At 31.2% G+C, this 17,966-nt stretch overlaps 1 protein-coding gene across 1 annotated transcript in view; it reads left to right on the top strand.

The window, feature by feature from the left end:
- Positions 1–17,368, top strand: part of LOC105626997 — a 20,128-nt gene extending 2,760 nt beyond the window's left edge. The window contains exons 2-6 of the mRNA XM_012208279.1: positions 3,192–3,505; positions 12,294–12,419; positions 13,054–13,220; positions 13,750–13,877; positions 17,204–17,368. Coding sequence (XP_012063669.1) covers positions 3,192–3,505; positions 12,294–12,419; positions 13,054–13,220; positions 13,750–13,877; positions 17,204–17,368 — 900 coding nt within the window. The remainder of the gene's footprint in view (positions 1–3,191; positions 3,506–12,293; positions 12,420–13,053; positions 13,221–13,749; positions 13,878–17,203) is intronic.
- The last annotated feature ends 598 nt before the right edge of the window (positions 17,369–17,966 follow it).

Genomic DNA, 17,966 nt, shown 5'->3' with positions numbered 1-17,966 from the left:
TATTATAATATATATATTATATATATATATATATATATATATATATATATATATATATTATTCTTAGAATTTCGCCCATTCAATCTCGTAAGAATGTATTTTTATTTTTTAAATCTGACATGACCATTAATAAATCTCGTTTTTCATTCAGTTAATATATAATATCTCTCTTAGAATATAAATAAGCGTCTTAAAAACCTTATTTCTAAAAGGGTTGGTTTTATAATTTTTTATTAGCAATTTTGTACATAAAAAAATGTAATTTTATTGAATTATATAACTGTACACGCTTTTAAAATGATTAACTACAGTGCTTCCGACATCTATTCCAAAACTGTATTTTTTCCTTCAAAGGAATCTCGTTTCGAGATCCAATAAAAAGCCGCTAGCAGACCGTACAGACTGAGTGTTTACGTACGAAAGGCGAAATTGAAGTGCGTACCAGCGCACAGAAATTTTTTATTTTGCGTTTGAAATGCATTTTCGTTCGACAACAAGAATCCAGCTTTGATTTCAAACGGAGTAGAGTTTGCTTTCATTTCGTAGTTAATGTTTCATTGTAATGCTATTTTTTATTTTTGGTATGCGACCGCTTCTACGATATATACATATAGATGCATTTTGCATCAATATAGCCGATCGTGTTCTAGAGGTTTACAAGGATTAATTTCAGGATCCATGGAAAATGAGACCCGGTAGATTAATTCGCAGGTCTCCTGAATAGTATCATGTTCTAATACACAGAGTTCTTACATGTTTTAATCTCGTACGAATTCGCCGGTAATATGTTCAATTTTAATCAAATAGTTTAGGATCAAAATAGACCAATAAAAGATCTATTTTTTTATGGTAGAAATACGATATGAAATAATTTTTTTTTCAAAGTAGAAACATCATATAAAATTTTTTCATAGTAAAAACGCGATATGAAAAAACTGTAAAATTGTAAAAGAAATAATTTTTCCGCATCCTTCGACGTTTTATAAAACAATGATATCATTTTTCCAAAATAATATGCATTAAAATTTTCATAGCCAATATTATTACTTCCTAAAAAGATTTTACAACGTTAATTGTTAAAATAAAATATATGATTAAACAAAATAAATTCGAAGGTATCGATTTATTATTATTCTCTCTGTAGAGAATTTATAGATCTCAACGTGTACTTATTAAGTATATACGCAATCATAATATGTTTTTATATCATATATAATTATTTAATATCTATGCTTATAACAGATGATTGAATATAAATGAATAGTACATACAAAAAAATTCTCTTTATCATAGTTTCTTTTAAGAAAAATTGCAATGCGATTTTCAATTAAATTATAGATAGACAGTCTTTCCAATCACAGATAAAAAGTCACAGTCTTTCAATCTAGCACTATTTTCATTTATCGTGATCGATTCGCTGAGGAAACAGAAAAATAACGGTGAAAAATGAGCTAAATTATCATTACGCGTTCCATGTGTCAGCACTCTCGGATAGGTTAAAAGTTATCTCTGCCGACCTACCAGGTCGGCTTCACATTTGCATTTGGTGGCGTCGCGTTACATAAAAAATAAACTTCACGGAAATTACGGGATCGTAAGGATATTTTGGAGGACTCAACACCACACGCACAACTTCGTTTCACGGGAAATTGTTGGTTATGTATCGCACCGGAAACTTTCGCGATGTCGGAAACGCAAGTAGGTAGGTTTTGTCTGTCGCAACGTTATTACGGTTTGCATTCTTCATCTGGAATATTGCCGCAGCCGGTGGGACTTCATTTAAAGTTCGGTCCCATTGTCACGGAAAAACTTGAGAGCATCTATTTCCCCGAATCAAAGAGCTCGAGAGATTGCGTCTCGTTAGAGAAGAGAGCACCCGGGCATGATATAAATTTTCACTCATTCGACATCTCCGGAAGTCTTCCAGAAATGAAATGTATCTCGCGAACGAAAATCCAATCAAATCTTAGTATGAATTTGAAGATTTGTTTCAATTAATTTTTGGATAGTTCAAGACGAATGGCGAACATGTGGAAGTCTTTTAATTATAAGAAATAAAATATATAAAGGATGAAATATATAATAATATAAAATATATATAAAGGATAATGAACGTGATAATTTAAATACGATTACGAGAATTGGGTTAAGTTATTGATATATAATTTACTTGTAAGATTAATCCTTTGATGCGTTATTTAATTTTAATCTGCTAAAATCGGACTTTGATAATATTATGGTGAGAATTGTAATTAATTAATATTTGTAATGTGTGAAAATTATATATTACACGTGAAACAAAATTTTTAAGTGTATTCGACTTTTGATGTAATGAAAATTAGTAAAAATTTAAATAATTAATGAATCCTGCTGTGTATCATTTGATCATTTAATAAATCATTGAGTTTTATAATAGAGAAAATAAAGTTTCCATTAAATAAAATATCCAATTATCTTATTAATGCAATGTTTGAACTTTTGAAGTCAAAACATCGACATGTTCACCAATGCTAACTTTACTATTCAATAAGCTGCCAACAGATTTCACGTTAAAACTTCAAATAAATTCGATTTAGATTTAGATAGAGGATAAATGAATGCAGAAACTCTTGTGATCGCTCATGCATATGCACTATGTTATGGTACAATTTTCTCTTCAAATCAACCATGTGTATAAAATAGTATTAATTTTGTTTTAAATTTTGAAAAATAAGAAAAAATAAAACAAGAGGAAAAGCAGAAAAAGTTAAAAAAATTTTTAATATAGTTAGAAAGGGTCATTTTCAGGCGATAGTTTATCATTTTGTTTAATACAGTTATTATTCAATAAACCAATCGAGCTTCTCTGATGAGATTTATTGTTTATAAAAGGAAAAATTTAAATTACGTTTTCACAGGCACTCTTTTATCTGCTTTTTTAAAGTATAAAATTTATTATAATACACTTCAGCATATTTACAGCCAAGAAGGGAATCTTTTTTTAAGTATAAACTCTCTTTTTAAATCGTTTTATTAACGTAAAAGTATGTGAGAATTTACGTTTGAATAAAATCTTGTTTTTGCTTCGCTAAATTTGAAAATGTGGGAGACAATAATTAGATTCAAGTTTCACGAGACTTTACGGGTTGGCAACCTCTGGCGCGAACTATTATCAGATTTCCGATCGGTTCGTATAGAAAATAGACGCTTAGAGCCGGTGCGGTGAATGGGGTGTAAATAAGCGCGAGTACGTGGTGGATCATGCATATGCACCGCGTGGTGTGTCCTTCTCTTTGGCTGGTTCCACAGTTAACTTGGATCACGAGCGTAGCATGCCGATGCCGCCATCGGCCATGGCTCCCGAGGGCTCGGCCTGCAATTTAAATGGCCGCGACACGCAGCAAGTGTCTCCGGGGGTCGTTGGACAACAGCATCGGCTTACCCGCAGTCTGATCTCCGTCGGGTCCAGCGTCTGCCGAATATGTCACACAAACACGGCGAAGGAAGCGCTTATTTCCCCTTGTAGGTAAATGCATACATGTTCTATCACAGCTTGAACAGACGTAGTACTGCAGTATTGTAGATGGACAAAGCCTCAATTTTGGAAGCTATTAAGATGTTTTAATGGAATGAATAAACAATAGAATAAAATCAAATATACAATAATTGAATAATGAATAAATAAAAAAACATAATAATTTTGTCCGCGACAGTACTGTTAAGTATTATATGCATAATGCGATGATTTTAAATGATAATGCGATGATTATAAATGAAAAGTTATTAGTAATTCGATAATATCGAGTTTTGATACTTTCTTTCCCACAGTGTATTTTTAATTTAAATAATTGATTGAAATAATTCAAAAAAAGGAATTTATCTTATTATTCTCTTCTAAAATTAGCAAAAATGCCATGCAAGTTTATTGTTTGCATATAAAATATAGATAGTGATATACATGTATAATAATCCTAAAGCCGCATATATTTAGGATTATTATAATCCATGTATATATATTACGACATGAATGAGGTTCACAAATGTATTTAGAGATAAGGTACAGTGCCAATTTAAGAATCGTAATTGGACGGATTTCAGAATAAGCTTAAGTTGATTAAATTGCTTAATAACGTTACTGAGAGTTTCCACTATTATACTATCAATTCTATAGCAAGATTATCCTTAAAAGAGGGACAAAATTGCAATTATTTTATATTGCAAATATTATTTCTATAAAAAAAACGGCTACAATTATTTGGACGATCAAAGTCGTCTATCGATATATCTTTTGGTTATAAGAACTATAGATAGTGATAACTGTAAGACTGGCATATTTTAATTGTTATTCTTGGCTATTGTGATTCTTGGCTATTAAGATATGTCCATCTTACGGTTATCATAATCAAATGTTGAGGCAAAAATTATTATTATTTTCGGTGGCAATTAAAGCGTTTTTCTCGTGTTTTAGGACAAAATAGTTTTGATTAGTTATTCTGTACATAAAAATATTCGCACGTCGATTTAATATACATATGTGTTTTATTATAGTTTAAAATATTTTGAAATTTTTATATGTACTTATTATAAAAATATTATTGAATGTATTGTATTAAAAAAATTTTGTATTAATACTATTGTATTAAAAAATATTGCTATAATGTTCAAAATTGATTCACACAAAAATAACTGAATATACGCTTAATTTTTTCTTGTGGCATTAAATGCTTATTCGATACGTAAATACAAGTAATTCTAATTTTATTTTCGAATGCATAATTTCAAATTTTCGAATTCAAGAAAAAGATCGTTCGTAAATATATACATGTAGAAAAGATACAGTTGAATATTTACGATTTTGAAAACTTTATCATCATGGCAAAACGATGTGTATCATCCGCGTAGCTATGTCCGGGATTTAGGACAGAATTCCGCCATCTTACGAACGTCCCATCTTTCATACTTAATAGGATTCGAGAAAAATGTGGTGCTCACCGAAACGGGAAGTGCTTACGTATTAAATGGCGGAACATCGCGATATTTAAATCTTGCGAATTCAGCTCCGGATATTTCTGTTGATGTGTTTAAACGATATACGTAGCAAAAAAATAAAATAAAAAATATAAAATTTGCTGAAATTTGACATATGTATGTAACAAATATAAGATAAATACACACATACATAAAATGTTATATTATTCAATAATAATAATCGTATACATTATTCGATGTAACGTAAAACGCTAAAATGTAAGGTTCAAACTTCAATTTAACGATGTGTAGTTAATTTCCATTTTATTCAGTATTCTATAATGACCCTTAAAGGTACTATAATAATTAAAATAGTTATAATTGTCAGAATTAGAGCGGCAGTTTCGGTGTCGAAATATCAACAGTGTCGAGAGCTTAGTTATATATTATAATTTCGCTAGTTTAGAATTTACTTAACGAATTAAAGTCCTAAAAGAGTATAAATTGAGTAAGTCTTCATTTTGAGCTAATTTCAATAGCTTTTATTTTAAATGAACTTTAATGTAAGAGGCTTTGTTACCAGTTATTATTACGTATTTTCAAGCTGGAAGTTTAGCCAAGTCGATTAGTGATTTAATTATAAAACAAAAGTATATAGATTACTGCAAGGCAAACTGAGAAAAGCTTTCAAATTCAATTGCTTCGATTCCCAATAGCCTATTCTTTATCATCTATCAATATATGTCGCGTGAAGCGACAAATGCTAATTTCATGCAAGCATGAGATGGGAGACAGGTGCTAATTAATTAGCGTTAAAGCTCGATTAAGCGATGATCATCTAGCGTCATCCAATCACCATGAAATATGACGAGGGATTAACCGTTATAATTTACTAAGCCCAACGATATTCAGAATATCTTACGTTGATTACTTTGAAACTCTGTTACTGTCTGTCATACGTCTGAATTTACATATCACAGACCTGGGTAATTTTGAAAAGTAAAAAGAATTGATTCTAATGAAAGGTCTTCGGTATTAACTAATCTAAATAATCACATAATCTAATCACATAATTCTATTTTCTCTCAGTCAGATAGTTCCTTTTACAGCTTTTTATAAAAAAAAAGAAGAAAGAGAATAATCCAATTAGATTATTACTTGATTTTAAAGTATGCGTATACTATTTTTATTAGCCTTCACTTATTTTATTTTTAACATTTATTTCGCTAATGTCCTTATCGTTTTTATGGAGGGTCATACTGCCCGTCAACTTAACGACCTGAGTCGCGGTTCTTTGCTTGTAGGGGCTTAATTCACGAGGACCTCGTGAGAATTCTCGACTATGTACTATGCTTATATCTCATGACCTATTTCTTTTCGTGTTACCATGACAACATTAGACGCGCGGTGGTAAATGCCCGGCGATGCCAACGAAAAATCTGGTCGACTAAGCGCATGAATCATCACGAATTTTAATGCGACCGATTATTTATGGTAGAAAGCGGAATGGTTGCCCTTCGTGGTAGAAACATCTGTAGTTTCGTGGATTTTGCTGCCAAATGCAGGCATGTCCTCGCCCTCGAGAGTATAAATGTTCGATTTTATCTTTTCTCTTCTTCAACTAAATAAATCCGTTTTCTTATCCCTTCGTCTTTGAAGGAAATAGATGCTAAGTTAAAAATTGTTATTATATGGATATTAATCTCATTCGTCTTTTCTTATCATCCATTTGCATATTTTGTTTATGTTTTGTGTTATTATTCTAGAAAACCAGAGATTTATTATAGAGGAGTATCATAGTTTGATTGATTTGTTTAAAACACTAAGTACTACAATAAGCCATTGAATAGAGAGGCCTCAATTCTTAAACAATGACACTTCGATAAAGATTTTACTGTTCTCTTAATCAACTATCGATTGGCTAATGTTGTCCTACCATAATGTATTCTTTAAAACTTTTAGAGTGAAATCTCATTCTTAAAGATTGAAAATTAAGCCATCTTTTTTACTGGCTTAATTTTTATAATTTAGAGTGAGATTTCAGTCCAAAGAGTTTAGAGAGTCAGAAAGACAAGCATATGTATGTTTTCTTTTTCATTGTTTGAGCCGCAGAGTTTTATATATTTAATAGATATAGAGAAAGCTCGTTTCAATATAGAGTTCCAATTAGTTTAAAGACTAAAGTATGGTATGATGATTGACTAACATAGTAAAGAAATAAAATATCTGTTATGTGATTTAGATATCTATGAAGTTGGTTCTCTAACTATTGAAAAAATTAATTTTCAATAGCTCAATGGATTGTTCATCGTTTGAACATTTCTAAAAAATGTATTAAAAAAATAATTTTAGGGAGCTTAATTTTACACTAGCCTTTCAACCTCGAAAAAACTAGATTTAAGGATGTATATATTAGATGTAGTCTGTGCAAAGAAAATTAAATTTGGATGTTTATACTTCAAATGAACTATATACATATGAAAATTGTGTGAATAAGCTTATATTTTTATTTAATAACACATTTTTGTTTATTTATTTTATTTGTTATTATTTTATTGTCAAAAATGAAAATTTTAAAAATTATAAAATTTACATTTTTCTTTTGTAAATAGTTTAAATATTCGCAATAATTTATACAAAGTTTTATTGCGATTCATTGATTAGTTATAAAGATATAGAACAAATAAATATTTTGTTTATTTACTGGACAACTAGTTCATGCATCGCAATGTAACTTTACGTAAATAATCTTGAATACATAATATATTTATATATAATATTAATAAATTAAGATTTTTATCATTTATTTTATATATAATATATTTTTAAATATTTTTATTAAAGATTAAAAAAATATTACTATTTATTAAAACAACTTATGATCCAGATAGTAAACCATCACCAAATTTGTTATATTATTTTTAAACGTGATTTAGAATAATCTATAATTTTTTCATAATTTTGTTATTTTAAAAATATATATTATATATAAAATATTCTCAATTCACAGATTTGCGTTTACATATTTCGAAACAAATCGATTTTTCGTTTGCACACCTTTAGTTAAAAAGTTATTAACGAATAAATGTTGGAGAGTTAACTTTACGCTGCAAAAAATACATGATCGCCTCGAATAAAAAAGAACAAATTTGAAATAACACCAATCGATAGATTTTCGTTTGCACATTTAGACTCAAGTCGAATTTCGTTTGCACACAGTTTAGTTAAAAAGTTATTAACAATTAAAGTTCCGAGGACATTCGATTCAGGTAGATAGGATCAAATGATATTGAGTATAGTAACTGCGATTTGATTGAACCTATCTATCGACTGTCCTCGAAACTAACTGTTAATCTCTTTTTAACTAAAGGTGTGCAAACGAAAAATTGATTTGTTTCGGATATATAAATGAAAATCTATTAATTAGAGTTATTTCAATCCCGTTTCTTTAGAATTCGAACCGAGAATGTACTCTTTGCAATGTGAAATTAGCCTCCCAACATTTATTTGTTTATAACTGTTTAACTAAATATGTGCAAATAAATAATCGGCTTGTTTTGGAAAACTGTACAACTGTTTAACTAAATGTGTGCAAACAGACTCGATTAAGATTAGTTAAATCTAACTTGCTTATGGTTGGGGGCTTAACATGAAATTAGCACCTCCTAAAATTGTTTTTTAATTACCTTTTTAATAACTTTTTTATCAGAAATGTGCAAACGGAAATTCGAAATATTCATATATGTGTAAACAATGACCAAACTCGAATGAGAAAGTCAATTTTTTCAAAGGTTAAGGGCCAACATCAAATGAGTAATTTAGATAACAACATAAATTAGACATTTAGTATATATGGAAAAAATGGTAGATGATTAATTTAATCGATTAAATGATGAATATCTGGTTTTCTGGGACTGCTATATGAAAAACTTTCTATCCACAATTATTAATTAAAAGATGAAGCTACTTTACAATATTACAATGTATGTTAAAAAACGTCGATAGATTCGCGGTGAATAGGTGGTGGATTGTTTAAAATGTTTCGTTATCGGAAGTTGAAATTTTTCGGAACGATGCCGGCAACTTTCCTAGCGGTCGCTCGCGAATTATTTCTCGTTTAATATCGCTCCTTATATCGCACTCGACGCTGACGGAGTATTTCGAATTCTGCTGCATACCGTGCATTGTTCGCCGGAACAATCGCAAAACTGATGTCATAACGCAGCAGCTATACTCCGCCGCGAATCGCGCTGCGAAAGAAGAGCTGCATAAATTTCATTGGACGATAACTGTTTCGCCGGATATACGCGGACTAATCATCGTCCATGTACATCATGTTGTCAAAGGGAAAAGTTTATAACATCGATGAGCCACAGGGCAAATCGTGTAAAAAAGAATTGTTTCATTCATGTTATGCGCTGCATCGCATATTTTTGTCCGTTGAGAAATTTTTTGTTACTTTAAATCTATACAAGATGCTTTAATTTCTTAACAATAGATTAATTTGATATTCATCAATAAGATTTATTAGACATTTAATATTTTTGTTTATCTGCAATTGAAGCTAATCAGGATTGACACAAAATTATAAATCAGGAAATAAGGAAAATATAAGGAAAATTGAAAATGTCAATGAAATAATGGAAAAATCAGAGAATTTTACAAAATTCTCTGAAAAATTGAAATTCTTTGATTTAAAAAGATTTAATATGCCTACATCATACCTACGTAGTTTTGGAATATTATCAACGTAATAATTATAATAAGTGCAAGCAGTGTCATTACAATATTTGTAATAATTTATAACATTGCTGTGTTAAATTACTCTCTCAACTAAATATTTGACATCAAACACAAAGATTAGAGTTGCTAAGAATGTAATTAGTATATTAAATATTATATATAATTAAACAATTCATTTTACATATATTAAAATTAATGTTTGGTGTTTGGTCATATAATAAAAGAACATTCTTTTATTCGGTGTTGACAGCGGAGTAATTTTGTTTCGTTTCGTGGACTGTTCAAAGTGTCGAAAGATATTAAAGACTTTTATGCACGGAAAGTACAGTGGTGATTCTTAACTTTTTTTACAGCCAGGTGACAGTACATAGAATTAATTTTAAGACTATTTCTACAATCATAAAAAAGTGCTGGTGCAAATTTGCATCTGAGTGCCAACAAGTGATAAAAAATCTAATGTTTTTAAAATTTTAATTATCATAATATTTGATGGTTTTCAGGACGAAAAAATATAAAAAATTTAAAATAAATATAGTAGAGAGCGTCTAGATCGGTCAAAGTTAGTGTGTGTGTGTGTGTGTGTGTGTGTGTGTGTGTGTGTATGTGCGCGCGCGCGCGCGCGCGTGTGGATGTGTGTGTATGTTTTAAATAATATAATATTCTTATTAATATCGCTTATTAGTATTTCTGTATTGATTATTAGTATTTCTGATTGATTGTGTTTAAATGTCCGAATGTTTCCGCATTTAAGATAAATTAAATTCATGAATCAAAAATATTATATTATTCGAAATTAACTTTGACCGATACTAGGCGCTCTCTACTATATTTATGTTGTTACATTAACTCCGATTTTATTTTTTAAAATAAAATATTGAAAGCATCAGAGAAAATGATGAAATTTTGTTCGGAAATCAGGGAATCGTTATAGAATTTTAGAATAAATTTGTAACAACCATATCGGACAAATAAATGAAATAATTAGAGATTACCATACGTTAAATATTCAGTCGCGTATAGTTATTTCCTTTATTTAACATGGAGATCTCGTATATGCGAGTCTAATCACCTTAACGAGACTTTAACGCATAAACTTGTCTTTGGAATCACTATATCGTGCAGTAGTAGTACAGTTCAGGTTTACTGACTTCCGTATCTTGTTTGGACTAATTTGCGCGCTGCTGCATACAGTGCATACATCGTAAACGTAGGATGCGTAGGAAGCAAAGAGCAATGTCATGATAGTTGCCGGTGCTGTTTATAATAACGAGATTACTCGGCGAACAGCGGTCGTTTAACACGGCTGACAAAGCGAAATGTCGTGACTCTATCGTCGAATGAAGTATATTCCGGCTTGGCATCGAAATCGACCTCACGTAGTCGCATAATTCACGCGTTGGCTGCGAGATGGGGAATCGTGCTAAGAAGGGATGAGATTTTATAAGAGAGGAACTTCTCTTTTGCTTCTCTTTTGCCCTTTTCCTTCCTCATTTATGGCTCAGTGCCGTAGACGGTAGAAAGGCATAAATGAGTGAATAGTTCGAGAAACGTGTCCCAGCGATTAAGGACAATTCGTGCTTGAAGAACTACGTGAAAACGCAGTAGAAACGTGCAAAATGAGAGCGATCCGCTGCAAATTTCCCGCGCGCGAGTATTTACCTTCATAATTCTCGAACTTACGGATATTCTTTCTAATCCAAATGTTACTTTGAAGTCGTAGGCGTTCGATCCGGAACGGCAGAGATTAATGAGGAGAATCGGATCTAACTTATTTTTCTTGCGTTCTCGATGGCGGAATGAATTTCGATGATTCGTGTTCGTTCGAGCGAACACGAATGAATAGATTTAATACTTCCGGTTATTTACGAAATGCAATTTATAATGTGCTTGTATAATTTTATATTTACATTCATACGAAAGAACATTATAACACGGATGCAATATTAGGTACAACATATTAATGAATTGCTAATTCAACAATTGCATCTTTATTAGAAAATTATTAATTTTATATATTTGAACTATTTTATAAAGCTTATATTGAAATTTAAATGTAGATTCTGTAACAACTAGAAACTAGTGATTTTCTTTTCTAAATATAGATTTTAAAGGTTGAGTCTAACGTCAGTTTTGAGTTATATGTCTTTTACGTTTGCTTGGAAAGAGCTGAGAGAATATATTCGAGTGCTCGAACTGCTCAGCGAAAGCATCAACGAAGTCACTTAGTTTCTAGATCTTTACAATTCCATCTCGGATTGTTGTCTAGACTAAATTCATTTCTGCGACATAAATACACTAAAAATAAATAAATAAATAAATACTAAATTTTTATTTTAAGACCATTAATTTAATTTAATTATAATTTTTATTGATTAAATATTTATTTACTGTAAATAAATATTTACTCAATACTATTCAATGAAATAAATATTTAATAAATTTTTTCAGTAAAATTCCATTTTTTTACGAAAAAGTACGTAATTGTCGTTACATAATTATTTCTTTGCCATTATTCTTTAATAAAATTACGTATTATATTCTCGTGTTAGAATAGTACCACACATTACAATATTGCAATAGGATATACAGCGTATCTTTTCTAGGTGCAAGGGCACGTTGGCTTACGTGCACTTGTCCTGCCTGGAACGATGGCTGAATCAGTCGTGCCGAACGTACTGCGAATTGTGCCGGTACTACTTCAATGCCGTGGAGACGCCTCGTTATCGATGGTGAGCATTACATTTACCGGGTTAGCACGGAGAGGGTACACTTTCAAGCTGGATGTAATTCAAGCATCCGAAATGCACTTCGATCTCTCGCACACCGGCATGTTTCCTTATTTCGTTTTCCGTTACTCATTATTCTCTTTTTTCACAATGAATTGATCTCAGTCATATTTCTTTCTTTTTTCTTCTGTGCAATTTGTTTTCTCACTGAGTCGATCAGGTTGCAGTTTGGAGTTTACTCGAACATCAAAAATGATGTATCGAGTAAACTGCGACGTTCTGTATTCTGATTTATGCGTCAAAATAACATGTGCTGCGTCATTTTAAATTTGCAATTCGATTGTTGGAATTGTAAAATAATAAATTAATTTGTTTTTTTTTTCATAAGAAAGTTTATATTACTTCAAATAATATTAGTTTTACTCGTGTGTATATAATATATCTTATTGCTATGTTTATTTTTATCCGTATTTTTATCCGTAATTTGAAGCAGTGCATTTTTTATATTTATTTAAATGTTAAATCAAATTATATTTTACAATTCTAACATCACATTGTGTTTATCGATAAACATTTTGTTTTGTGTATGAGCGCATGATCTTCCGAGGATGAATTTTTTGAGCTTTTATCTTAATAGCCGTACACAGCTGCGCGTAGTTATCATTTTTATGGATACCTGCAGGCCAGAGTCTCTGAGAATATGGATTAGCCATCCGCGAAATCGTAGAAACATAGAATCAGACCTGCTCATCTTAACATTACTCACCATTGTTACGGTGGGATTAGCCGCGGTGTGCTTTTTAGGTGAGTAATTTGATAAATTGAAAAATTTTATAAAATATGATTATTTTTTCGTAATTTAATAAATCCTTTTTTTTACAAAACGTATTCAGAAAAAGTCATATGTATTATTATTTGATATAACGCCAAAATTTATATTGTTTAATGTTAAAATATTATTTATTTTATATTTATATATTTATATCATTTAATAAATAAAATTAATATTAAAATATTAAACTTGATGCTGAAAATATTTCCGTGCTTTCAAATATTACTTATAGTATATTTTTAATATTTAATCATTACTCGAAATTATATAAAAATTGTATAATATAAATATTTGTATATATTTGATATATATTTCCTGCATTTCAAGCTTCTTTTAGAAGAATAATTATAAGGAAAATCACGTTGTTATAAAATAATATGGTATAAAATAATATGTGAAAGAGAATTCGAATTATATGTTGACGAAGTCAGTTCCGATAAGCGTATACTTTTGTAAAACTATCAAACTGAATTATTATTATATTTGCTATTCACTTTGCAGGTATGCGGTACTTTATCATTGAGGGAAACAAGATTGGAATTTCCAAACCCTGGACGCGAGGGGCGATATGGTTCTTCTTGACCATCGTGATATTAGGCTATGTCACCACAGTTTACCTGCTCTGCAGAGTAATTATGCTCCTGATTTATTCTTTTAAGTTATCGATTCAATATTGTTTAACACTAAGAAGATTGCATTTAATGAGAATTATTGTGATAGAAAATGGGGCTTAATGTTATTGATTTTTCTTTGAATTAAATTACAATCGGGACAAATATTTTCATTTTATATCTAACTCTTCCATTGTTTAATATTCAATAGAAATAGGATATTATATGTGCGATCAAACTAAATGCATTAATTGGCTTAAAAGATGCATTAAATAACTTACATAATACCAAAATAATTCATTAAGTATTTAATTAATTAATTATGCAATATTATGAAAATATGAATATAGTATTATGTCCCATATTGATATTTTTTAGCTGAATGCATTGTAAATGTTTCAATTATATTCGCATGAATATCTTATTAAATTTACATGGATTAGTTCATCAAAAGCTAAACGTACGGAATTATCGGTTTACGTAATACACAACGATGAGCATACATGAAACAAATCGAATCAATATTACCGATATTGTAGGATATTGTATATTCGCGAAATGAAATTAATATTTGAATTGAAATGTATTTAACGCATCGTACATTTCCTCAGAGAACCGATGTGTCTTTACAATTAGGTATCAGAAAATGAAGTTTAGTAAAAAAATAAACATGCTAAAGCATTGCCTATGTTTATTTTAATGAATATAAACTGTGTCACTCACGATTAATACGAATTAAATGAATTCATTCGTTTTAATATAATCGATTACAACATGCACAACTTTTTCAACATGATAAATATAGTAAAAATAAAATTATGTTTATTCAAGCAATATTTATATTTGTTTGAAATACTTGTCATGTTTTACTATCTAGTAAATTTTTATTTTACAATATTAATATAACAAATATAGTCATGATTTTTGAAGTCAAAGTGTTTTAAAATAACATAGAATTTTTTTTTCATTATATCGAGATATATTATTTTATTATAAAGTCTTTGTTAACTCCAAAGTGAACAACGCTTTTACCAAATATTCTTTTTAAAAATCGAGATGTGTAAGTTTTCATACTTTGGACACGTAGATCAATATATATCATAATATCCATAACTTAATACCTATTGACGCTTCGAGTTCGAAACAATAGCCATTTTTCTTAGTTTAAACCGTATTACGTTCGACTGAAAGGTTACATGGTAAGCTAGGAATGCCTAGCGTATAAGACGTGAGTTATTTACTGCAAAATATCTTTCAAAGAATATACATATCTGGCTGAGATATATACGTATTGTAACATAGAGAATATAGAATCGTGGTATTTTGACTAGTAACGTACGTCGGGATAACTTGCATCAGTATGCATCCTCTGGGTCATCGACTTTATGTCGCATCCAGCGCGACTTTGTTGCCGCGGTTTACGTTTATGTACCGCGATCTCGCCGGGCCAGATAGCGACATTTGCCCCAGGCAAACGCATTAAGGGGCGGCCTGGGTAAGGGTGAACCAGGTGAGCGGTATCCCGATGCTCGAATGCGCGGATATAATATGAGGGAGCGACCCGGAACAAACGTGTCAGAACGCATTTTGTGCCGGAAGGGCGCGAAAGACACATGATGCTCTGATATGAAAAGAATACACACGAGTATGGTGGGTGCACTGAGCGGAAACACGGCTAATAGAGTAGATCTTTTCATCTAAAAATACCACCACGTGTCCCCTAGAAAAAAATCATATCGCGCGTTTTCATCTTTACAATTCTACGATTTAATTTATAACATTTTAAAGGCGCAATTTATAATGAAAATTTTTGTTAAGGTGTTTCTTTGGATAATTGAAAAATCATGATTTGACTTAGACTGTAGATTTTTTAAAGTTTTTAAAGTATTTATTTTTTTTATTGGTTTATCATATGATTTACTTAATGGTTAATTTTTGTTTAAATTACCTTTCTTGATAAAGATTATAATCTTTGTAGCGTCGGATGTGAAACTAGAATTCCATTTATAACTGTTATGGCGAGTATTTACGATTGTTTATACATTCTAAAATGGTTGCTAATGCTCGTTAATTTTCTGTATATAGTTAATTACCATAAAGCTTATCAGCAAATGTTGCGTTTGATTATGTTGCCCCAAAGCTGTTACTAAATTAATTATTATTGGCATCATCTCAAACATGAATATGGAGATCGTTAAGTTTTCGTATGCAAATATGGGAAATTGAATGAGATTATCATATCAATATTCCGGTATATCTAGTGAAAATTCTAATTAATTAACATAAAAATTAAAAATTTAACAATTATATTAAAAAAATTTAAATTAAATGTTTAAATCAATGATTCTTGTAGAAAAAAAAACCAAAACAGAAATTAAGAAACAGTTACTTATTAACTTATTTATTAATATAATTCACATTTCGGCCTCGTTTTCAGTTTAATCAATTCACCAAAAACACTTTTAGCTTAAATAAAATTTAATTCATTTAATAACGATTTTCTATATAGCATCACAAAGGAATTATTTTAATTAAAAATTCTATTACTGTTACATAATTTATTATTTATGATTTATTCATGGAAACATATTTAGCATATACATATATCACTATATCTTACGTCAGTATAGCAAAGAATATATGCAGTAATCTAGTCACGTAGTATACGTATATTCTTGGTACGGTACAGATCAATGTCGTCGATAAATCGAAAGATTTATCAGCCACTAGAATCTATAATACATTATTCCGCTTGGAACAAAGTGCGCTTTCGATCCAGGGAAGAATTATTCATGCCGCTTAACGTCTCTGCTGTATTATTGAAACTAGAAACTGTACTAAATGAGGATGGGCGAACGAAATGATTTGTTTGGTGCGCGATATTTCGCTCGGTTATCCGAAAGCGGTCTAACGAATCGTGCGTCACCGAATGCTCTCGTTAATCCCCACAAAAGATTCCAGTAATCACTTCGAAGCGTACTTTGAGTGCACTCGCCGAAGGATAGTGAGGTTTTAAATAAAACCGTCAGTCGCGTCGCGCTGTAAATCGCTGCAGTTGAATCGAAATCGTCGGACGTCGTGTTTAATTAAGAATAATCGTGAATACGCACCACTTTCCGAATCGCGTCTCTCCCGTTTCGATTGTACCTCACTCTCTTTTGCCGTGCCTCTTTTTCACATCGGAGGGCACTCGAGGCACGTCACTCGAGCCTGATTTATTGAGTGAACTGCCCTTTGCCCCTGACAACCGAAACTGCCGGGATAATTTAAATCAGCGGAGAAAAGGAGCAGCCGTGACCCCGGCGATTCTCTTCACTCGCTCACATTTGTCTCTCCTTCTTCAGGACCAGGTGTCGCCGTGGTACAGGTGGTGGAAGAGCACCGTCAATGTCAGACTTGTCGTGGATCCTCAATTGCTTCGCCGTCGACCCTCGGATGAGTCCTCTCAGGATCGCGAGAGTCACGATGGGTCGAGGGAGACGGCAACGTCTGCGGTCGATACGTCATAAAGAGAATGTATGCCGATAAAAAGTGAAAGCAAGCCTGGCAGACATATAAAAATATAACTGTAAAAGTCCCAAGATGTAAGTCACGAATGAAATAAACACGAATATTATTTCCGCAATAAGATGTTATCATAAACTGCGACTTATATACCACGCGTTATTATTCAAGCTTTTAGGTATATTCGTTGTTACTGTATAACTATTCTGTACAGCGAGAACTTTAATCCTGATTTCTTGAACCGTGTTGACCTGCTTTTCATCACGTGAATTTACGTAATTCTCTGAAACCTTTCGACATTCGATGGAATTCGATCTCCCTGACGTGAAAAAAAAAACTCACGTGATTCGTGCGACATGTCGACGAATGCAGTCGCGATGAATTGTTTTCCGTTTCTTTCGTTGCTGATTTCTCGTGTACCTCGCGTACATTGTCCTTCTTAAAAAAGAACTTTTCGCGTTTCTCATTGCATGCGCGAGATTTAATCGCGCAAATGAGATCTGAACGCGCGCGCACCAGGTACATTAAACAGAAATACTCTGCGAATTTAAACGCGTGTTTTCTGCCAAGAAAAATTTAGCTAGCCGGCCAAGAGTTCGCGGT

The sequence above is a fragment of the Atta cephalotes genome, assembly GCF_000143395.1.
Source record: "Atta cephalotes unplaced genomic scaffold scaffold00007, whole genome shotgun sequence".
Classification (NCBI taxonomy): Eukaryota; Metazoa; Arthropoda; class Insecta; order Hymenoptera; family Formicidae; genus Atta; species Atta cephalotes.
This window is presented reverse-complemented; position numbering and strand designations above follow the sequence as displayed.